This window comes from Onychostoma macrolepis, chromosome 14 (genome assembly GCF_012432095.1).
Source record: "Onychostoma macrolepis isolate SWU-2019 chromosome 14, ASM1243209v1, whole genome shotgun sequence".
NCBI lineage: Eukaryota > Metazoa > Chordata > Actinopteri > Cypriniformes > Cyprinidae > Onychostoma > Onychostoma macrolepis.
The window spans coordinates 3,198,316-3,223,733 of record NC_081168.1 but is presented as its reverse complement, the minus strand read 5'-3'; the positions used below and the strand labels follow the sequence as shown (position 1 = coordinate 3,223,733).

The 25,418-nt window shown below is 36.3% G+C and overlaps 1 protein-coding gene across 1 annotated transcript in view; it reads right to left on the bottom strand.

The window, feature by feature from the left end:
* enox2 (ecto-NOX disulfide-thiol exchanger 2) overlaps nt 1–17,610 on the bottom strand; it is a 238,523-nt gene extending 220,913 nt beyond the window's left edge. Inside the window, exon 1 of the mRNA XM_058797429.1 lies at nt 17,332–17,610. Within this exon, the coding sequence (XP_058653412.1) occupies nt 17,332–17,465 (134 nt within the window). The 5' untranslated portion in view covers nt 17,466–17,610. The remainder of the gene's footprint in view (nt 1–17,331) is intronic.
* Nucleotides 17,611–25,418: the final 7,808 nt, after the last annotated feature.

The following is a 25,418-nucleotide window of genomic DNA, read 5'->3' as shown; positions in this document are numbered from 1 at the left end:
AAGAATGAGTCTTTTAATGTTGCTATATTTATATCTCTCTAGGGATCGACAACAGTCACTTTCCTCATTCCCATTTCGCGCAAAAGAAAAGTTTACCCATGTTCAAGTTTAAGAGGATCTGAAAGAAGAGCAGTATACACACTGGAGCTTGACGCTGAACGAGAGCGAGCGATTAAAGCACAATGCAGGATAAACATCTTTATCTGCACAACAACATATTTCCACAGCGCCAATGCAAACAAATCAGCACGAGTGTATGCAAAGACGTCTGCATCGTTGAAGAGATTTATGCAGATTGCCATGTCATGCACACAAAGCTTATTATTTCCAGTCTTTGAAACTGCACCTTGGAAAAAAAAAAAACCCAACAATATTTTGACTGTCGTGAACTTCATCTTATCAAGCATGAACTTTGTGACTTATGAAACTTTAGCTAGATGTCCGAATGACTGCGTGATAAATTGCACGGTTCAATTTCGGCCGAGGATGAACTCTAATGAATTTCGTGGAGTGAATATAATGGCGCTACCTGACCGCTCCGGTTTCCAGGTGCCGCGGCTTAAAGACCAGTGGGAGAGTCATCGCTCTGTTGCTCAATCTCGCCGCCTCTGCAATAAACAGTGGGAGACCAATTAGAGCATGGAGCTCTCGCTTGAGATGACAGGAGGTGATTCTCTGAGACCCCGATAAGGATTATTGCGGCTGAATGGCTATAACGCATAAATTATCAAGCTCTCAAGTACAACTCTTCAGGGAAAAGAGATCCCTGATTAAAAAGCACGGCCTATATACGTGTTGATGAGCTGCAGTGTCCAAACAATGAACGTGGCTCCTATAAAAATATCATTATTAGTGCTGGCTAAAGCAAGCGTCGCTTTCGCAAGTGTATTTGTCGACAACTAATAATCTATTCAAAAACACACTTAAAGGAATAGTTCATCCAAAACTGAAAACTTGCTGAAATTTGACTTATCCTCTGGCCATTCGAGCTATAGATGAGTTTGTTAGAGAAATGGAGAAATGTAGCATTGCATCACTGGCTCACTAATGGATCATCTGCAGTGAATGGGTGCCGTCAGAATGAGAGTCCAAACAGCTGATAAAAACATCACAATAATCCACACCACTCCAGTCCATCAGTTAACATCTTGTGAAGTGAAAAGAGGCGTGCTTGCATGTGTTTCCGACTAAAATACAAGTCCTCTATCCATAATATCTCATCTGAAACAGAAGAAATTTGGTGGATTTTTTTTAATGGAGGAAGCGTTATTTTAGATTGTGGACTCTGATTTAGACCAGAAGTGATAGTTTAAAGTTGAAATGTCTTAATGATTCATTAATTTCTTACACACACTCAGCATTTGGTTTCTCGAGATGTTAACTGAGGGACTGGAGTGTTCACGTGGACATGTTTTCATCAGCTCTTTGGACTCTCATTCTGACGGCACCCATTCACTGCAGAGCATCTATTGGTGAGCAAGTGATGCAATGCTACATTTCTCCAAATCTGATGAAGAAACAAACTTATCTAACTTATAAAACTTATCTTGGATGGCCTGAGAATGAATACATAACTATTTATACATTAATTCACAATATTTGAAAATAAAAATAAGAAAAGTAATTGTTTTTTGGAGAATGATTTAAACATGTAAAAAGTATAAGAAAATGTTATTACAGTACTTTTTACACAATCAATTGGAAATTTTCTTGAAAATTGTATAAAAACCATATGAAAGGAACATGAATACAAAGAGTATGTTTATCAAAGGCAAAGCCTGTTCTGATGGGCAGATGAAGACTACCAAACAGCCCTATTGATCGGTGACGCTGATATCAATTCCCATCTACATCTCTCTTATTTTCTAACTGCCCTTGAGGGTCAACAATCTGTTGTGATGAGAGACACTACTGGCCCTTCTAGAAGATGAACAAATAAAACACCAGCCGAGACAGAAAATAAATGTCGGCTAAATGGGGCTATTGTTTCAAACATTATAACAGCGTCTGCAAAGGACAGCATGTGTGGCCCAAGGCTTTCAAAACACGTTCCATTGAGGTCAGGGTGTGATGTTTTCTCCTGTCAGGCACTTCAACAACAGTGAAAGCAGGGAAAAGCAATATCACAGCAACTCAACACCACCCCCAAGCACTAAAAACCCATGAAAAACTCTGAAGGCTGAGAACGAGGAAATAAATGTGCTAAATATAATTAAAACACGTTACTTGGGAACTGCATTTGTTCTATTATTTCCCTATAAGATCCAGCCGTAACATTTATTATGGGAAGCCTCACTGTTAGCACTGCTAATAAAGGTTAGGGATTTGAACAACCTCTAACCCTACTAAATGTTGGCATGTAACTCATCTTGTACAAACATGAGTGATATCTTAAATCAAGCAGCTTGTTGAGGAGAGATGTGCTATTATTTTAAATAAGCAATCTGACTAAAGGAATATAGTTCACCCACACATGAAATAATTTGATCTCATGGCCCTCAGGCCATTCAAGTTGTATATGGGTTTGTTTCTTCGTCAGATTTGAAGAAATTTAGCATTGCATCACTTGCTCACCAATGGATCTTCTGACTGCAGTCAATGGGTGCCGTCAGTCAGTCCAGTCAGCGGATAAAACTGACAGATTTTGACTTTTAACATCTTGAAAAGCCAAAATCTGCATGTTTGTAAGAAACAAATCTAGAATTAATGCATTTTAACTTTCAACCATTAATTCTGGCCAAAATATGAGTAATATAATCCATAATAACGCTTCCTCCAGTGAAAAAGTCCATCATCTGTTGTCTCTCACATCAAAATCCACACACATATTTGTTTAGAGCTGTTTTGGCTTGTAAACAGTGCTTGATCTGTGCAGATTTCTCTCCTGATTCAGCCCAGATGACTGGATTATTAGCCAGAAGCAACTGAATTTAAAATCATCTTAATTATAGATTTGTTTCTTACAAACACACAGATTATGGCTTCACAAGATGTTAATTGATGGACTGGAGTGGTGTGGATTACTTGTGATGTTTTTATCAGCTGTTTGGACTCTCATTCTGACGGCACCCATTCACTGCAGAGGATCCATTGGTGAACAAGTGATGGAAAGACATTTCTCCAAAACTGATGAAGAATCTCATCTACATCTAGGATGGTCTGAAGGACAGTAAATTTTCATTTTTGGGTGAAATATTCATTTTTTTTTTATTCCAGATTGTTGCCTGCTGGAATTTAAAATGGACTAAACATTTTACAATTTAAATTAAAGGATGAACACAAAATGTATTGAGACAGAAGATCTGCACATTCTAAATGCATATCATAATATTATTTTATCCTTATCAGTAGCAGACACAACTGATAAAAAAGTCCTACTTTGGCTGAGCCATGCTGTCCTTTTCCTCTAACAACACTTAAAAGATCAACAGTTTATATTATTCAAAATGGTGCACGTTTCAAACTAGTGGAAGAAACCCTCTCATGGCACTGCTTTCATATGGATGAGATTAAGACAGCTCAAATCCCTCAGCTCTGACACTCACTGGATGTAATGGAAGTGACGTCGAAACCATCATGGGAGGAAAATGCAGCAAAAGAGGACAGGTCTGCGGAGGAAATACTCAAAGTCGACCAACCACATATGTTCAACGTGCCCACATGAAATGTGTCCAAGTCTGCAGTAAGGACCCTCATCACATTATTCCACCCACTGATTTGATTTTTTTGGTCTGCCTGGACAGTCGTACTCTCAAACTAAGGCCAGATACACTCTGTGCAAGCATACAAATGCAAATGCTTGGCCAACGCATTCATGAGTGCCATCTTGTCATACATACTAATGTGAGTTAGTGCGTACAGTACATTTCAGGCCAAAAATGTTAGAGCTGCCTATAAATCGTATTTTAAATGTTATTATGATTTCTGCTCTGCTCGATTAATTAACCACATTTCTCTTAAAAGGATATACTTTCTGCTCAGTGACATTTCATATACTGCACTGAAAAACGATAACATAATTTGGAATTCTTGGAGTTAATTTTAGGATTTTCAGTGGCTTAGCTTTTGAAAGAAGATTCTTGTTGTATATCGTTACATAAATATAGTGTGGTAATTCATATGATAACTATAACACATTAGGAAACTACAACCCGAATTCCAGAAATGTTGGGACGTTTTTTAAATTTGAATAAAATGAAAATTAAAGAATTTCAAAATCACATGAGCCAATATTTTATTCACAGTAGAACATAGAGAACATAAATGTTTAAACTGAGAAATTTTACAATTTTATGCACAAAATGAGCTCATTTCAAATTTGATGCCTGCTACAGGTCTCAAGATAGTAGGGACGGGGGCATGTTTGCCATGGTGTAGCATCTCTTCTTTTCAAAACAGTTTGAAGACATCTGGGCATCGAGGTTATGAGTTTCTGGAGTTTCGGTGTTGGGATTTGGTCCATTCTTGCCTGATATAGGTTTCCAGCTGCTGAAGAGTTTGTGGTCGTCTTTGATGTATTTTTTAGTTTAATGATGCACCAAATGTTCTCTATAGGTGTAAGATCTGGACTGCAGGCAGACCAATTCAGCACCCAGACTCTTCTACTATGAAGCCATGCTGTTGTAATAGCTGCAGTATGTGGTTTTGCATTGTCCTCCTGAAATACACAAGGCCTTCCCTGAAATACACGTCATCTGGAGGGGAGCATATGTTGCTCTAAAACCTTTATATACATTTCAGCATTCATAGTGCCTTCCAAAACATGTGAGCTGCCCGTATGCACTTATGCACCCCCATACCATCAGAGATGCTGGCTTTTGAACTGAACGCTGATAAAACGCTGGAAAGTCTCCCTCCTCTTTAGCCCAGAGGACACTGTGTCAGTGATTTCCAACAAGAATGTCAAATTTGGACTCGTCTGACCATAGAACACTTTTCCACTTTGAAACAGTCCATTTTAAATGAGCCTTGGCCCACAGGACACGACGGCGCTTCTGGACCATGTTCACATTTTGCATAATAGAGCTTTAGTTGGCATTTGCAGATGGCACGGCGGATTATGTTTACTGACAGTGGTTTCTGGAAGTATTCCTGGGCCCATTTAGTAATGTCAATGACAGAATCATGCCGATGAGTGATGCAGTGTCGTCTTCGGCCTTGTCCCTTACACACAGAGGTTTCTCCAGTTTCTCTGAATCTTTTGATGATGTTATGCCCTGTAGATGATGTAGAAGCCTTTGCAATTTGATGTTGAGGAACGCTGTTTTTAAAGTATTCCACAATCTTTTTACGCACTCTTTCACAGATTGGAGAGCCTCTGCCCATCTTTACTTCTGAGAGACTCTGCCTCTCTAAGACATCCCTTTTATAGCTAATCACGCTACAGACCTAATGTCAATGAACTTAATTAGTTGCTAGATGTTCTCCCAGCTGAATCTTTTCAAAATGTATTGCTTTTTCAGCCCTTTGTTGCCCCTGTCCCAACTTTTTTGAGATCTGTAGCAGGCATCAAATTTGAAATGAGCTCATTTAGTGGATAAAAAAATAAAAATTTCTCAGTTTAAACATTTGTTATGTTCTCTATGTTCTATTGTGAATAAAATATTGGCTCATGTGATTTGAAAGTCTTTTAGTTTTCATTTTATTCAAATAAAAAAAAAAAACATCCCAACATTTCCAGAATTCGGGTTGAAGATGAGGTATGCAATTTGGCATTCGCTTGATTTGTGCTTATTTGAAAATGCAATAATTCTGATGAAAATGTAAAATACAATTTCTAAAATGACAATAATCATGAGGAATTATAATTTTAATAAACATTAATAATAATAATAATAATGATTAGTACCATTATGCTGCAACTTAAAAAAACATTGCAACTGTTTTGTGTTTGATCACATTTTGTAAATGATACAATTCAAAATGAGTTGCATATTATTAAATTGCTATTATTCTCTTTTAGACAGAAGGGCCATTTTATCTCAAATCAACCAAGTTTCAGAAACTTCCCAGGTCAAATTTCTTATTTTGTTAACATTTTTTTCAGAAGAAAGATAAAAATGCATAGTGATATAAGCCAAAATATTAAATGTCATTGATGTACCCCCTATTTTGCAGTGGAGTGTCAAAATTAAAATTTTCACCTGAGATTCAGAGCCAAATTACAGGATGCTAAAAATCACTTCAGAAAGATGGCAGCATTATTATATTATTTTTACACAGAGATTGGTAGGTCTAGTATACAAGTAAAATCTGTTGACTTTAGCAATCTTTGTGGCATCATATGCCAATGGTGACCATTGAAAAATGGGAAAAAGCCCTTATATGGTTCCAGATACATTTCTAGTTTCAACATTATTTATTCCTCAGACATTCCCCTTTAAAAACGATAAGCATCAGCTGTATACAAAGTGGCCAACCTTTTGGTTTCGACCACTGAATATGGTTATTATCCAACAATCTGGACATGGAGGTGTATTGAGATCCCCATATCTCTGGGATTGAACCATCTGGGGCCTTAAAAATAAAGATAGCAGATGGAAAGTTCGTTAAGACCCAAAATCTAATAGGCCATTAAGATATCTTTAATACTTCTTGAGTTACAGGCATGCAAACTTTGAAGAACTAACTTAAAGTGCTTTTTTTCCCCATATTTGAATGGTCACATTGCCATATATTGCAACAAGGATGGCTAAAGTCAACAGATTTCACTAATAGACCTACCAATCTGTGTAAAAAAAACAAAACAATCCTGCCACCTTTGTTCAGTCATTTTAACCATCCTGTAATTTGGCTCCAAGTTAACCTATACAAATAGTGGTTTACTCAGTAAATATACATCCATGATGCTTAATATTTTGGCTTTTTTCTTCATTTAGGTTTCACCAGAAAAATTATCAAATCAAAAATTCGAACCGGGGACCTCTGGTTGAGTTGAAGTTTACTCTCAGCTATATCTTAGAGTAGGAGATGAAGTCTATCCAACCAGTAACAATGCAAGAACACAGGCATCAGACTGACTTTCTTGCATGGCCATTACTTGTAGCAGGAATGGGGTTTCACGATGAAGCTTTCATGAGGGAACAGCACTTCCAACGACAGGCACCTGATCTTGTCAATATTTCACAGTTATCTTTTCATCATTTCCGCAAAGTCTTCTTATGGATTTGCACTTTAATTGGCAGACAAATGTGACAAAAAAGAAACTTTAGAAGAGGAAGAAACATTCATCATAAAACTAGGCCACTTTCAGTCTCACTTTAAAAATGTGTAATATCTAGTTTCTCTCTAAATGAAGCCGTACTATGATATTCCAGCTCACAGCTGGGATAAATCCTTAAAAATGCAACACTGCACAGCTCAGTTGATTTGTTTAAGTAGTCTTGATTACACATAGACACCATGCATAATTTAATCACACCAGCAGCATAAATCCTCAACAGTCCGGAACAAACTGTAATGTTTCAATGTTTTCGATCGCAATTAGGAATCCCCACTTGAAAACACAAATGCATGAACTGAGTGAGTCTTGACAAAAACTCAACATCTGTGAGGCCTACTATTTCACAAATGTTAGAAATAACAGCCCAGTAATTCCTTTAAGCAATCAAAAAAGGTCAATCCGGGATCAAGCCAAAACAAGCAGAGTAGCAGCTGAATGTCCGTAGATTGATTATGTTTAATGAGTCAGAGGGCCGGCAGAGCGTTTCCGCTGCAGTCTGCTCATAAATGTCTCGTCTTAGAGATATTTGCACAAGTGTCATCTCAGTAAAACCTCTGCTTTCATTAGTATTCCCTGTCGCCTGACTGACATTTACATTGCAGCACTACAAAAGATCTTACATTGTCGTTTTAATGTAAAATCTACTCTACAATATTTCAATATGTCAAAGGACACTTGTGTTTTTCATTCTCATCTTTAGCAGCAGAACCAGCAATGGGGAATTTCCAGGTTATATTTTACCCCCTAATAAAATAAAAATAAAAATTATATTTGTTTGCCTCAAAAAAGCCTTATTTTTCATTAACCAAAATGAAATTTTCATTTTTTTTTTATTTAGCTTTTACTTTTAAATGTGATTACCTTGTCTATCATTTAGCTAGTTTCTGAATTCAATTAAAACATATGTGACCCTGGACGACAAAACCAGTCTTAAGTGTCAATTTTTCAAAATTGAGATTTATACATCATCTGAAAGATGAATAATTAAGCGTTCCATTGATGTATGGTTTGTTAGGATCGGACAATATTTGGCTGAGATACAACTATATGAATATCTGGAATCTGAGGGTGCAAAAAATTCTAAATATTGAGAAAAACGCCTTTAAAGTTGTCCAAATGATGTTCTTAGCAATGCATATTACTAATCAAAAATTAAGTTTTGATACATTTATGGTAAGAAATTTACAAAATATCTTCATGGAACATGATCTTTACTTAATATTCTAATGATTTTTGGCATAAAAGAAAAATGGATAATTTTGACCCATACAATGTATTTTTGGCTATTGCTACAAATATACCCCAGCGACTTAAGACTGGTTTTGTGGTCCAGGGTCACATATGACCAAGCAATGCTGCAATGTAATTGGCTGAGCAGTAGGGGTATGTGATATTTGACAAAAATCTCTCTCAATATCTTTTTGTGATTTTATTTTCAATAATGAAAAATAAACAATATTTTGTGTGGTTTCGGCTGATTTAGACCGGTAATGAATGAATAAATATGACACCAGTAGGTGGCGGCAAGTTTCCTTTTCCTTGCGCTGATTCATTCAGAAACAAATCAAGAGACTCTCTTTAGGAATGGATCATTGAATCATTGATTCATTCAAAAACAGATTCATTCAGGAAAGAAAACCTGCAGTGTTGCTCTGAGATGCACAAATGTTCTTCTCTGACTTTGTTTGGAACCATTTTCATTGGCGAGAAAAAAAAAAAAAAAAAGTTTGTTTTTAACTGTTGTATGAAGTCAATATTACATTCGCGATAAATCTCAGAAGCATATTAGAGGCTGGTTCAAAAAAAGAACAATTTTTTTACATGCATTAGACAGACATCTTCGACCATTGTGCCATATTGCTGCTTTTTAAGCATCTCATGCAGGATGGGCACATTTTTAAGACACTGTCAAGTTTTAAAAAAAATAAAAATAAACTTTTAAAAATGCACCTTGAGATTGGGTCCTATTTGTGTCTTATTAGAGCAACATCACACTCATAATCAAGCTGAACATCAACATGGCTGTGATTAAGCCTAATAAATAATCCGATGAATCCAAATTAAGGCATTTGACAGCATTTTATGAATTCATCACTGCAGCTGTCAGCATAAAACCAAACGTCATCAATTAAAAGTAGTAAAGCAGGTCCACTGAACAGTTACTTACTTTTTGAAATGTCAGTTTGCTTTTTTTGTGTATGCTTTATTTCTGTTGCTCAGCAGCAGGTCAGTGCTCATGTCTTCTCTCCATCTGACAATTATTTTCAGACGCTTCAAAGTTCTTTTTCAGGCATGCAAGCTGTTTTAAGACTTGCTTTGCTTGAGTTTCTGTAACTACATTCGATATCTGCTCCAATATTTCCATTCAGAAGAGTGTTTCTGGACTGTAGTTTTAGTTTTGTAACAAAATGTTGATTTCTGTCTGTGATTTACTTGAATAAACACATTTGATCTAAATGGTTGTTAGTCATTAATAAAAACTTTGACATTTTTGCTTGAAGTGTAATTTTTTTTTAACCCAAATGCCACTTTCTTTAATATTTGGTTTTAAAATAAATTTAAATAAAACTGGATTTTATTATAATGAAAAATTAATTAATAAAAAAAAAAAAAAAAATGGATTTATCTATGACTTAAATGTCCAAACGCTTTTGGGGTGCACTAAATTTAACTTATCTGAATTCAAATAAATATTATACGACTAAATCCAAATCAATCTCAGCTCAAAATCATTATTTAATTAACCAAAAATATTAGAATTTTGTTCAAAGGCAAAACTATTTTATATTATCTAAATAAACGATAAATGCATGCTTTCATGCCGCTATCAAGGCCCTGAAAATATCTTGACACCTCATTAGTGATTCCATCCAGCAATCAAGTCTATTCTGTCTAAAAATGTTAAATTAAGCTGTCAAAAATGGTTCCCCATGTAAGAGCTTCTTCAATGAAATGAAGAACAGCAAATTCATACAATGAATTTGTCAGTGACAGGAAGCTTTTAGTATTAAACGCACACACCTTCCACTCAATGACCAGCCATGGTTCATTGATTACCTTATCAGAGGAATGTCAAAAGAGGAACGCTCGCTCATTTCTATTTCTGTGCGGAGAGAGAGAGAGAGAGGAGCGAGCTTCGTGACAGTGCATTTCTGCTTGAAAGAATATTCAAATGACACCAGCTATCTCTCAACGACAACGCAATACAACATAAAGCAACAAAACAAACAGAAAAGCCACAGGAGTGCTCATGGACGCTCTGCCCTTGACTAACCAGAGCATCCTTCATGCTCCAACCTTTGAGCTGTGAGAATGTCCTTCATTTAGAGACGAGTATGTGCGTTATGATGAGAAATGCCTCTTCACGTTCAATCTAGATTGAAAGAGCAAACAAGACTGGATTCTGTGGCGCTCTTACAGACCGGTTTCAGTCATTGCATTGAGCGTAAACACTTTAATAGTTCTTCTAAGCTGGTAAATGTGAATTAAATCCCTTTATGTGACTGGTATCCAAACCCTCTCGCCGTTAAACATCTCTTTGAGTGCTATAAGGCGGGATAAAGTGATACACAAACATACATTTAAATACTCCAGTAATTTCCTCTCGAACAGGCGAATATCAAACAAGCGTAAGGAAATAAACACATTCACCGCTGATCCTCTATTTCCTTTAGTCAAAGACTAGGCAGGATCTAAGCCAGGATTTAATCTAAGTCCTCGCTGCACAGAGTGTTAAGAGCAGCAAATTGAGCTCTACAAGAACAGACTACAGTGCAGCACAAAAACCAGACCACTCGCGCTTCGCTTTCAAAGCATCAGCCGGAGGAATACAATGCCTTCAACAGCACTGATAAACCTTATATAAAGTGAAGGCACAGCGGCTTAGTGGTTTTGTGGAAGGTCACAAATCCATCTCAGACCAGGAGAAACACAACATGAAGGGCTAAAGAGATGCTGGGATAAAACAGACAGAAAGACGCTGGAATGAAACAAAAGCATCGCTGTGTGAGGTTCACCCAAATAATAGTGAATGAAACTCAAAAAAGCTGTCCATATTACTTGTGCACTAGAATTTAAGTCTTTAGAATTCATGCGATTATGTGAGAAATGGACCCAAATTATGTCAGTATTATTTACCGATCATTGTCCTCTTCGGTAAGCCGGATAACCAGTCTGACAGGCAAACTAATCATTCAAAAAATGGTTTTGTGAACTGAATCAACTGATTCAATGAAAATATTTGACTCCAAAGAATGATTCAGAAATTAGACTTCACTTATTCTGTCATAAAAGTGCCGTGGAGAACCAAGGCGCTCATGAATTATTAATGGTGCACCGTAAATTCTGCAACCAAAAAAAATATTCATCTGAAACGGAAAACAGTCCTCAATTATTATTAATTTTTTTTTTTAAATACACAACAGAAAGAAAAAAGAAAGAAAGGAAATTCATAGGGTCCTATTATTGTAAATAAGTAAATAAAGATGATGTTTTTTATGAATTCAGTTCAATTACAGATGCTTTTAGGGCTGCACGATTTGGAGAAAAAAAATCTAATTGCAATTTTTCTGATCACAATTGCGATTTAAAATGCAATTTATTAGTATTTCATAAAAGAGCTACAGGTTTGTTGTGGTGGTTTTAACAGCACCAAAGAAAGACCAAGCATAATCACAAACTATGACTGTGCTACTGTTTATTTAAAACCTCTTAAACATTGTGTCCATTCTTTTTTTTTATATAAAGTTGTCAGGATGCAAACATCTGTCATGACATTAAGAACTACAGTATCTTAATTAAAGTTAAATTAACAATCTTAAATATATAAAATCTTAAACTTTTAAGAACCCAAACACACTGTACTTTCCTGGAGCGGTGCGTCTGCAGCACGCGCTGAATTAAAGTGACAGCGCTTTGTTCACGGTAAAAATGAACATGGATTGACATGGAAATGTAGTAATTTCCCAATAGATCGATATAATTAAAGTCTAATATGTTTCACAGGCTTTTTGGCTAGGTTTAAAACAAATAAAAGTGCACTTTTAGATAAACAAGGCAACATATGCACTTGTCCTGTGGAGGTAGAAAAACAGAGACCCGCGGGACTGTTTGTAATAAAGATTTAAATGTAAAAGGCACGAGAGCCGACTGTTTCTGTCAGTGGTAAGTTTTAATTTAAAATATAGGCTATATGCTGTGTTTAAATGTTTCCACTTACTTGAGCAACTTAATATACAAATCTAGAAGCCAAATTCATTGAATACGTTGTTTATATTAATTGAGTTTAAATGTGAATATGTTTATGAAAGATTGTGTAACTGTACTGTGATTAAAAGAGGATCACAATGCTGTAAAAACACTTTCAGTATAGGCTAACAACGTTTGGATTTGAAATCAAAATAATGGATAAATGTTGTGTTTGTGGTAAACAGCCGCGGATCAGGAGATCTTCATAGAAATAATCGCAGCTTTTGCGATTTGAAAATCGCACCCTTTCAAATCGCGATTTCGTTTACAAACGATTAATTGTGCAGGCCTAGATGCTTTTGAGTATTATTTAAATTTAATTTAATCCAGAAACAATTAAAATGAGAAAAACACACACAAAAAATGGTTAAATAAACAAAATAAATACAGAATTTATGAAAAATTAAAACATTTCATAGGGCCCTACAAACTACACTTTTAACAAATTTCTTTTGATAAATTTAATAAAACTTTTAAATATCATGATTTCAGTTAATTAGACATGCCTTTTGATTAATAAAAGTGAATTTGACTATTAAAACGGAGTACAAAAAAGTTTTCCAAAAAAAATGGAATCCAGAAAAATTAAAACCGGAAAAATGGAATTTTGAAAAAAAAAAAACAGATTTCAAAGGGCCCTAAAATATATGCTGCACACTTTCCACTCAATAACGAAATAAACGCACAACAAAAATGACAGTTAGGAAAGCATGATCATAACGATATGGAATACAATAGAATAAAAATATTTAACAATATATATAGATTGTATGTATAACTGTTCTCTCTAAATATTTACTTTTTTTTTTTTTTAAATGTATTGTGATGCACATTGTACTGCAAGATTCCTAGCAATACACAGCTGTAGCCAAAATTGAAAATTTATTTTTCTTTCTTTGAATAAATAGAATTTATTATTTATTAATATTTAAATTGTCAACATTTCATGCCCACTACGTGGATGGATACACTAGACAAATATGTCAGCTGTGTGGACACACTTCATCATGACCAAAAACAATACTAATACAGCAATATCAGAAAGTGCTTGGTTAAGATATCAGTCACAAAATTGAATTTGGCTGGTTGAATTTATCACCAGAAAACACAACACCCTCAACAGTATACAAGCTCAATTACACAAATTTAATTACCCTTTTTTTGTGTGTGTGTTTCAGTTTTTGAACTGTAAACAAATCAATTTGGTGCACCACTATGAATTATGACTTAATTTTTAGTCTGTTTAAAATTACTGTATGACATTAGAAGTCTTGATGCACAAATGATATGGACCATTTTACTTTTGTGGTGCTTTTGTAGCTTTTTTGAAAATTGAAAGCTCTAGTCCTCATCACTGTAACTGCACGAAAAGGCACAACAACATCTCTTAAAGTTTCTAAGAGATGATTTAAGAAGTTTGCACGTTTGGCAGAAAGAGAAGTGACTGGAAGAAAGAATGACAGAAGTGTAAAACGCACTGCTTTCGATCGATACGGTTCTGCAACAGAGAGCTTGCATTCAATAAAACAGCTGTGGTTTGCACAATATTAGAATTACCTCTCTGCTTCCCACTGAGTCTAAACAACCCAAACTTTGATAAGTTCACAAGAAACCGGCCGCTCATCGTCTTATTGACAACGAGAGCTATAACTGTCATGCACTGATACCCGCCGGTGGTTGTGCATTTCTCTTGTGTTGCTAGGATACAAAGCTTTTCATGTGAATCATACAGACGTGTTATTGCTGCAGTCCTGACACTCACTCGCTTTGCGCCATTCCACGCGCTCCGCACTCCAAAAACACTGAAAACCTACAGTGCACAGAGGAAAACAACCAGACAAGGACCGATTCAATTATTGCTCCACCAAGAGCCCATTTCTACCAGCACACCTGACGTGAATATTAAGATGATCATAAAGCATATTTAACAACGGTTTAAATGCATCACGTCGCTTCACTGTGAACATTTACCCAAATATCTTAGTGCTTAACTGTCGGCAGTCATACTGCACAATTCAACAAATTATTTAGAATTACTTTCTAATAACTCAGGCTGACAGTCAACAAGCACCAAGACTAAATTAATCAAAGCAATCTAACAAATATCAGGCGAGACTAAAACTGTCAAACTTAATACAGTAATTGTGCTGTAATATTTCAGCTTAGGTTAAATTGATCAAGAAAAGAAAGACATGAAATCTGGAAATTAGAGTAATAAGAAAATTCTCCATTAAACCATTTCTCTCTCTATATGCAGTGGGTACGGAAAGTATTCAGACCCCCTTAAATTTTTCACTCTTTGTTATATTGCAGGCATTTGCTAAAATCATTTAAGTTCATTTTTTTCCTCATTAATGTACACAAAGCACCCCATATTGACCGAAAAACACAGAATTGTTGACATTTTTGCAGATTTATTAAAAAAGAAAAACTGAAATATCACATGGTCCTAAGTATTCAGACCCTTTGCTCAGTATTTAGTAGAAGCACCCTTTTGATCTAATACAGCCATGAGTCTTTTTGGGAAAGATGCAACAAGTTTTTCACACCTGGATTTGGGGATCCTCTGCCATTCCTCCTTGCAGATCCTCTCCAGTTCTGTCAGGTTGGATGGTAAACGTTGGTGGACAGCCATTTTAGGTCTCTCCAGAGATGCTCAATTGGGTTTAAGTCAGGGCTCTGGCTGGGCCATTCAAGAACAGTCACGGAGTTGTTGTGAAGCCACTCCTTCGTTATTTTAGCTGTGTGCTTAGGGTCATTGTCTTGTTGGAAGGTAAACCTTCGGCCCAGTCTGAGGTCCTGAGAAGGTTTTCGTCCAGGATATCCCTGTACTTGGCCGCATTCATCTTTCCCTCGATTGCAACCAGTCGTCCTGTCCCTGCAGCTGAAAAACACCCCCACAGCATGATGCTGCCACCACCATGCTTCACTGTTGGGACTGTATTGGACAGGTGATGAGCAGTGCCTGGTTTTCTCCACACATACCGCTTAGAATTAAGGCCAAAAAGTTCTATCTTGGTCTCATCAGACCAGAGAATCTTATTCAGGTGTTTTTTAGCAAACTCCATGCGGGCTTTCATGTGTCTTGCACTGAGGAGAGGCTTCCGTCGGGCCACTCTGCCATAAAGCCCCGACTGGTGGAGGGCTGCAGTGATGGTTGACTTTCTACAACTTTCTCCCATCTCCCGACTGCATCTCTGGAGCTCAGCCACAGTGATCTTTGGGTTCTTCTTTACCTCTCTCACCAAGGCTCTTCTCCCCGATAGCTCAGTTTGGCGGACGGCCAGCTCTAGGAAGGGTTCTGGTCGTCCCAAACGTCTTCCATTTAAGGATTATGGAGGCCACTGTGCTCTTAGGAACCTTAAGTGCAGCAGAAATTTTTTTGTAACCTTGGCCAGATCTGTGCCTTGCCACAATTCTGTCTCTGAGCTCTTCAGGCAGTTCCTTTGACCTCATGATTCTCATTTGCTCTGACATGCACTGTGAGCTGTAAGGTCTTATATAGACAGGTGTGTGGCTTTCCTAATCAAGTCCAATCAGTATAATCAAACACAGCTGGACTCAAATGAAGGTGTAGAACCATCTCAAGGATGATCAGAAGAAATGGACAGCACCTGAGTTAAATATATGAGTGTCACAGCAAAGGGTCTGAATACTTAGGACCATGTGATATTTCAGTTTTCTTTTTAATAAATTTGCAAAAATGTCAACAATTCTGTGTTTTTCTGTCAATATGGGGTGCTGTGTGTACATTAATGAGGAAAAAAAATTAACAAATGATTTTAGCAAATGGCTGCAATATAACAAAGAGTGAAAAATTTAAGGGGGTCTGAATACTTTCCGTACCCACTGTATATCTGTGTGTGTGTGTGTGTGTGTGTGTGTGTGTGTGTATATATATATATATATATATATATATAATATATAAACTAATAACTGGAATCAATAAGGATGTCTATTGTAATTGCATGCATGCCAGTTCATTTTGCTAGTCATGATTCAACTAAACAAAGTCATGCATGTACTAAATAGCCTACAGAGCAATTACAGCTACCAATTATATGCTAATAATTACCAAAGACATACTAATATATCTCTTGACCACAAAGGTGTGTGGGCGTTTTAATTAAAAAAAATATATATATATTCCGCGTTAATAAAATTGCAATACGATGCTCTTAAAGCCAACTCACTTGTCGGCTCTCAGCGCATCACGAATCAAACACCTGTCTCGGTTACTGAACGAATCAATCGAGAACGAATCGTTCAGACCGTTTAAACCGGTTCAAATGGTTCATTAAAAAGAACCGACTCAAATGAACAATTCGTTCACGAATCATATACTCATCGGGACTGCTGTGACGTAACAGACGGAAGGCGTAAACTGTTTAGCTTGACACACTGTTATCATTTATGGTAACCATAGTTTACACCAATTTCTATAATTATTGTTCTTTTCTAAAACGTTAATAAACATGACATCTCATTTACGCAATATGTTGTCGGTTTTTTTAGTAACAGTTGCTAATAACTCCCAAGTTACCATAGTTTATTGTAGCACTTATAACTAGCATTTTGTAGTTGAATAATGATTAATGTAAGAGAACGTTTAAACTGTCCAGAAACATTAAGACGCTGTCCAAATTACTTATTGAAAAGTATAATAGATTCCGTACACCTTGCATTCGCTTTATTAAATATGACAAGAAGAGACATGTTAAAGTGTTTAAAAGCGCAGTGCGGCGTGCTCTGGAACATGATGCCGTTGCGCTTGTAATAACACGCAAAAGCATAAACTTACGCTTCACTGCTGCAATGCATGAGAACGAGCTCCCTGTGTATAAGTTGATAGGAGCGCTCACCTCAGATGAAGCGCGAGGAAGTGTCCAAGCCCACCGCCGCGAACATAAACACTCCAGAGCCGGCGACAGTCTCCGGTGCGCGGCTGCTGAGCTGCGCTGGGGTCGTCTCGGTGTACGGAGATGTTCCAGCGCATGCAGCACTGCTGGAGAACGGCTGGGCTCCAGCGGGTGACTAGAAGAGCCAGAGAGCAGTATCGCTGCTGTCAGAGCGGAGGTAAACACGAGGCATTATGGGAATCTGGAGGAGCAACGTGCTTTATTCACGCGGGGAAGCACACAGCGACATCTAGGGTGCAACAATGTTTCATATGCACACAAACAAGAAGTATCATGACACTAGCGTTTTTATTTGGGCATGCATGCTACTATGGTAATACCGCGGCATTCTATGAAATATTTATTTTAAAGGATTATGTATATGCGTGTGTGATGGAATTCTGACGGATCACAAATAGAAAATCCACATTTGAAAAAAAAAAACAAGAACAAAACAATCAAAGTAGCATAGATTAAAAATAAAAAAAATACTTTTAAGTTCAAAATAAGACTACATTAAAAAACATGAATTAATTAGATATGGATTTTCTGCCTGTGATCCACACACTCACTCTTTCAAACTACTCCAAACAACCCAATAATGATAATTAGACAAGCATTGAATCAATTTGGTCTTTGTGTGCTCTTTCCTAATGAAACACTTTTGTCCTTGATGAAGGCTTCCTTCAGCAAATCACTTTTGAGTTTGATTGATGTAATTAGAATTCTAATACAGACTATTGTCAGTGATTTTATGTAATTATCCATAAATGCATATTAGATTGCAATTATTATCAAAGAACTCTTTAACCTGAAAAAAGAAGAAAACTTACATTGAAGGCTTTGTTCTCCAGCAAGAATGTCTGTTCTATTAAATCAAGCTCATGTGATCAAACTAAAACCATAAAAAAAGACACTTTCATTACTTGAAATAAATTAAACACTTATGGAAATAAACTATAAAAAAAACCTGAAACATATTTTATTTCAGTTAGTTGCCAAGAGACGACGTGCGATTTTCATTTACTGTAACTTTGATGTGATAAGATAACTAACATTTCAATTAAAATGAATAAAAACTATGCAGACATGTATAAAAACAAAAACTAATAGAAATGACGGACACACAACAACATTACTAAAACTTGAACAAAAATGTAAATGCAGAAAGGAAATATTAAAATAAAAGCTCATTTAAAATTAAAAAATAAATAAATAGAATAGTATCTATCTGACACTAAAATAACACTGGTTTCCATCAAGATCGCTGAAACAAAAATCAGTTACCTTAAAGAAATAGTTCAGCCAAAAATTTTAATTTGCTTACAATTTACTCATTCTCAGGCCATCCAAGATGTGGATGAGTTTGTTTGATCATGGGAACAGATTTGGAAAAATGTGTCATCACATCTTGCTCAGCAATGGATCCTCTGCAGTGAATGGGTGCCGTCAGAATGAGAGTCCAAACAGCTGATCATCACAATAATCCACACCACTCCAGTCCATCACTTCAGCTTGTGAAGCGAAAAGCTGTGTAAGAAACAAATCTATCATTCCTTTAACAGGGGAATAGTTAGCGCTGGGTTCGACACTATCGACCACAACATTCTTTTCAATAGACTAGAAAAATTTGTTGGCATTAGTGGAAGTGCATTAGCATGGTTCAAATTGTACTTATCTGACCGCCATCAATTTGTAGCAGGAATGAAAAGGTATCATATCAATCACAAGTGCAGTATGGAGTACCTCAAGGCTCAGTACTAGGGCCGTTACTTTTCATGCTTTACATGTTACCCGTAGGAAATATCATTAGGAAACACAGTATTAGCTTTCACTGTTATGCTGATGATACTCTATATTTCTTTGCGGCCCGGCGAAACACACCAAATTGAGAAACTAATGGAATGCATAGTCGATATAAAAAACTGGATGAAGAGTAATTTCTTACTGCTAAATTCAGAAAAAGACAGCGGTGTTAATTATCAGACCTAAAAGCCCCACATGTAATAACCTAGAACACTATCTAACACTTGACGGCTGCTCTGTCAATTCTTCTTCATCAGTCAGGAACCTAGGTGTGCTGTTTGATAGCAATCTTTCCTTTGACAGCCACGTTTCTTACATTTGTAAAACTGCATTTTTTTTTTCATCTTAAAAATATATCTAAATTGAGACCTATGCTCTCAAAGTCAAATGCAGAAATGTTAATTCATGCATTTATGACCTCAAGGTTAGATTATTGTAATGCTTTATTGGGTGGTTGTTCTGCACGCTTAATAAACAAACTCCAGATAGTCCAAAATGCAGCAGCTAGAGTTCTTACTAGAACCAGGAAGTATGACCACATTAGCCCGGTTCTGTCAACACTGCACTGGCTCCCAATTAAGCACCGTATAGATTTTAAAATCTTGTTAATTACTTATAAAGCCCCGAATGGCTTCGCTCCTCAGTACTTGAGCGAGCTCTTATCGCATTATAGTCCTCCACGTCCACTATATTCTCAAAACTCTGGCCATTTGATAATACCTAGAATATCAAAATCAACTGCGGGCGGCAGATCCTTTTCTTATTTAGTGCCCAAACTCTGGAACAATCTACCTAACACTGTTCGGGAGGCAGACACACTCTGTCAGTTTAAATCTAGATTAAAGACCATCTCTTTAACCTGGTTTACACATAACACATTAATACGCTTCTAATATTCAAATCTGTTAAAGGATTGTTAGGCTGCATTAATTAGATCAACCGGAACCGGGAACACTCCCCATAACACACGATGTACTCGTTACATCGTAAGAAGAATGGCATCTATGCTAATATTAGTCTGTTTCTTTCTTATTCCGAGATCGGCGTAGCCACCCAGATCCAGTCCGTATCCAGATCAAATGGTGGATCAGCACCTAGAGATGAACGTCAGCGGAGATCAAAGATGAGCCCTAGAGACAGATCCCCAGTGAAGACCTTGTAACCAAGGAGTCCTTTACACAATCTGACTTTGCTGCAGTTGGAATTGAACTGCTGGTTCGTCTGGTCAGAGGAGAACTGGCCCCCTGACTGAGCCTGGTTTCTCCCAAGGTTTTTTTCTTCATTCTGTCACCGACAGAGTTTTGGTTCCTTGCCGCTGTCGCCTCTGGCTTGCTCAGTTGGGGACACTTATTTTCCAGCGATATCGTAGACTTGATTGCATAGATACTATTTAAACTGAACTGAGCTGGACGATGATTTCATTGAATTCAATAATGAAATGAGTGTTTAATCTTGTCATTTTACATTATTGACACACTATTTTCCTATTTTGATATTGGAAAGTTGCTCTGACACAATCTGTATTGTTAAAAGCGCTATATAAATAAAGGTGACTTGACTTGACTTAACAGACACCATTTTTAGCATGAAGGTACACCTAAGGAAAGTTTCAGATTGTCTTCATAATAAAAGAGAAAAGCTACATTACCTGCAGCAGTAGCACAAAACAATGATTACCTGTTTGGCTATTGGTTATTCTCCTTAGCGGACACAAACTGTATCTATGTAGTTTCAAAGTTCCATTAGTAGTTTCATTACAAGAACAAGAGGAAGGTATTATTTTGATGAGAAACATGTTTTTATATATAACATGCATTGATGTATTGTGAACAATAAGACCATGAATGCATATTAGTAAGGTCAATTTTCGATTTCAAGTGATTGTTAATGATCAGTGAAGCATTCTTACATTGGGCAGCACACATAAACACAATTAATTCTGGTAGGCTTTGCCTCTGTGCAATGTAATTAATCATCGTGAGGTTTTTAAAACCATAAACACATTGAATCTAATGTAGCTCTGAAATAGAGCAGAGAGTACAAGGCCAACAAGAAAAAGCTCTGCACGTCCTGAACAGATCACACCCCTCATGATTTATTGCTCCCCTGTGTTCTTTACTCCTTTAGCTGCTGCAAAAGAGTACATAAATCTCACTGTTTTATTCTTCATCATGAGCTTTTAAGGATGAAAAAAAAATTTTTTTATACTTTAATGTTCGCTCTTGAACAACGGCTCCCACATCAAAGGTGATAATGTATATATACTATTACAAGAACAATAGTTTTCTTCTATGAGCAGATATTCTGTAGAAGTATCATTTTATGCTTTATGACGTGTCTTTTAACCCGCAACTGAGGTTCCTCTGAGATTTACGGCGTAAAAGCACTAGGCTAGAGAGACAGATTGAATAAAGCAATGGGGGAAAGGGAAATATGGAAGCACAAAGACTCACACAAACAATTGTCCTCATTTGTCATACAAAGTCCACAGACAATACTGCACTGGGAGGTTGGACTATTCGTGAACGGCAAACAATTAATCTTCAAACCAATTCAGATGACTCTGTATCATTAGAAGCATACAAACTGGGAACAAGTGTATGTATGCATGCGCACTGCATGAATTTTACATTTTTATAGCAGCAGAAGAAAAAAACATTTTCATTTTAAAAAAAAAATTAAAATCATCATTAAATCAAAGATGCATTTACTGCTTGAGAAGCAAAGTCGTACAAGGTGTTAAAACTTAAACAGTTTTTATTGCCTCATTAACAAGTAGTTTTTGTTTACCCTCATATAAATCTAACAAAATTTAAAATATATATAAATAAAATACACACATACACACACATGTAATTTCTCAAATATTTATTACAATATTCTGATGAACTGAACATTCACTTCAATGAGATGAAATGATGGATGCTTTCAACTGATTTCCCATTGAACCGTCACCAACCGAACTGCGTGCGGCTCAAACTATTTCAAATATAGTGAATTGAGCTAAAAAATGGATCATAATGCACAATGTTTTCAACTAACATGTATTCTGAGGTACAGCTCGTCATATTAATGGAGTGTTTTCACCTGAATATGTTCTTAGATTTGTGTTGGATGTTATAATATTTGCAATGGAAATATTGATATTATATTGTAAATATAATACTTTTTTCACTTATTTCAGTTCATGTATTAAATCCAGTGAGCTAAGCCAGTAGTAGTACTGACAGTGTCAGTGTCGTGTAAACATGGCTGAAGACGCAAAAAGCGGAACAGACTCAATTGAGTGAATCATTTACACTGGAACCGCTCCGATTGATTCAGAGTCAAACTCGATTCCCTAGCAAAATTCACTTCGGAGTGCTGATCGCAAACCATTTTTTCTGATTTCTTTTTTATTATTATTAAACAGTACAAAACATCAAACCATTACTGCAGTACAGTTATAAAAACAAATCAAAGAAAGAGAGAGAGAGAGAGAAGAATACACAAATACAAATCCCTTAAGAGGACACATATTAATATAGAGATGCAGTTTTCATTGCATTAGGATTAACAGGTTTAGAGCCAGATTTTTGTTAATGTATGTGAAATTAATTAAGTTATATTTTTATTCAAACAATCCAAAGAAAATATCTTTAAAACAGAAAGAAAAGTCACTTACAGTTTGAGATTTTTAGATTACATAAACAAAATTGGACCAAAATTTCTGTGTGTGTACATTGCCAAACAAGTGACTGCATCTTCCTCAGAAGAGCGACAAAAACAGTCTGGTTTATATTATAAATACATCTTATATAATTAAGCTTTTTCTTCAATTTGGAGTAACTCATTAATCTGTTGCTTGACCTCTTCAGCAGAGAACTATAATCTCCAATGTCAGACATCACTTGTTAGGTTTCAAGGGTGTAGAATTTAGTAGAGACACTATAACATATCCCTACCATATCCAGCGACTACTAAATTGTGCCTAGCAATAATTTTGATTAAAAAATTAAATGTTTGTTGTGTGCCGTTATGTCCCCACCAATGCTAAAATCAAACTTACACCCTTGGTATAATATGTTAAAATTAATGTTTATCTTGTTCCATTGATAAAATGTTTTTGTTTTACCTCACACAAATCTAACAAAAAAAAAAAGTGTTAATATGTATTTTACCAGAACACAATACAGAACAATTGAAAATACATTTTTGCACTGAATGCTCAGAAACGGTCAGTCAAGTGCAATATCACAACATGCAGGGCTGTTGATAAAGATATGAAAACTTTGTGCTGTTTTCAGGAAGCCAGTGGGGGACCAGCCTCAGGTACGAAAGCAGAAAATCACAGACTGAACATCCAGAGGAAGAGATGCTGTGTATGTGCTGTGTGTAGGATACAGTTCTTCAAGGAAAAGACTGTTTACACCAGAGACCCCTGGCAAACAGGAAGCTGTAATGTGTGACGGGTGGGAGTGTTAGTCTGTGCGAAACTGGATACAAGCATCTCTCAATAACTCGTTTTATGAAGTGAAACTGCGTGTGTGTGTTCAGCTAATGGCCCTCTGCGTTGGTGTCCAGGTGCTTTGAGTAGGAGCAGATGTACTTCATAACGAATCAAAATGGAGAAATAACTCCATAAAGAACATAAAGAACAGAACCCAGGAATAGTCCATTGGTTACCTAACCAGGTGAGCTGGTACACAACCATTTCACTTCATCAGAGACCAGAGATGAAGGACGACACAACCGCTAATGCTCAGTCCAGCTGCAGATGCAGAAAAAAAACCAAATCACTTTTTCTGAGTCATTTTTGCATTGCATTTTGATCTCAAGAAGATTTTTAGTGCATATCTTTAAGTTCACACTGGTATCCTGTCAAAAGTATACAAACATACTGAAATAAAGATATATTCTCTTAAAAACTTTTTTTAAGCAGTGAAGCACTTATATATTTATATTTTCATATATATATTTATAAAATATGTATTAATATATTATATATTGTTATAATTTATTTCAATATTTATAACACACACACACACACGTTTGTTTTTGTGAAAAGTGGGGACTCTCCATAGGCGTAATGGTTTTTATACTGTACAAACTGTATGTGCTATTTCCCTACACCAACCCTACACCTAAACCTACCCTTTACACGAAACTTTCTGATATTTCAGATTTTCAATACACTCCATTCTGTGTGATTTATAAGCGTTTTGAAAAGTGGGGACATGGGGTAATGTCCTGAAAAGTCACCTTCTCCTTGTAATACCTGTCATACCCTTGTTATTATACAAATTTATGTCCTCATTTGTCACACACACACACACACACACACACACACACACACGCACCAAGTTAAATGAGGCATCTCAATATTATAATATACAGTATGAAAAATCTTCATTTTGAGATTTGGAGAAGATCAATAGATAAGTAGTAGTAGTAGTAGTAAAAATAATAAGTTTTATATTTACAGCACCTTTTCAAAAACCAAGGTACAGAAAAAAAGAACAAATATAACAAAAATGGTTCACAGACCAAGAGCTGAAGAATAATGTTCAGAAAAATTTTATATCTACACAATAATAACAATATTTTAAACAAACAAACAATTATATATCATGCACCCCCACCCCCAGACTTTATTTTAAGAAAATTATCTCATGCGATGTGAAAAGCAATTGCACACAGCAGTGGCTCTTTCTCTTTCTCTTTTTCTGCAGACATGAGTTTGTTTAAACTGAGGTAAATATATGAAAGAAATGCATAAAAGAACGATCACATTAAGAGTCCAGCGTTAACAAGTAAGGCTCACCTGGAGTGTGCTCTCCTCTGCCTTTGAGAGAAACTCTGACAGATCAAACAGACAGCATCATGCTTACGAACCGTCTAATGATAGTGGGAGTGTGGACAAATGACACCGGGATAGAATCAGATATCAGAGATATCACTATCTGTGATGAACGAGAGGAGTTATTAAAAAATCAGAGCATTCAAGGTGAAAGAGAACCTCGTTTGGCTGAGCAATTAACATCTGGACTAAAACACAGAGAGCAGTGGATGATGGGAGCTATGAGCAGGGCTCAGGTCTTTCATTAACTGATGATTAATTACACAAAGTGAGAATTAAGACACTTGTGTGGCAGATGCTCCAGCCCTCTGACATATACCATATTAATTGAGCTCTTAATCTGAATCATCTGATATTGATTCTTATAATCCCAAAATCAATCCTTTAATCAATGCTGTTTTAAAGA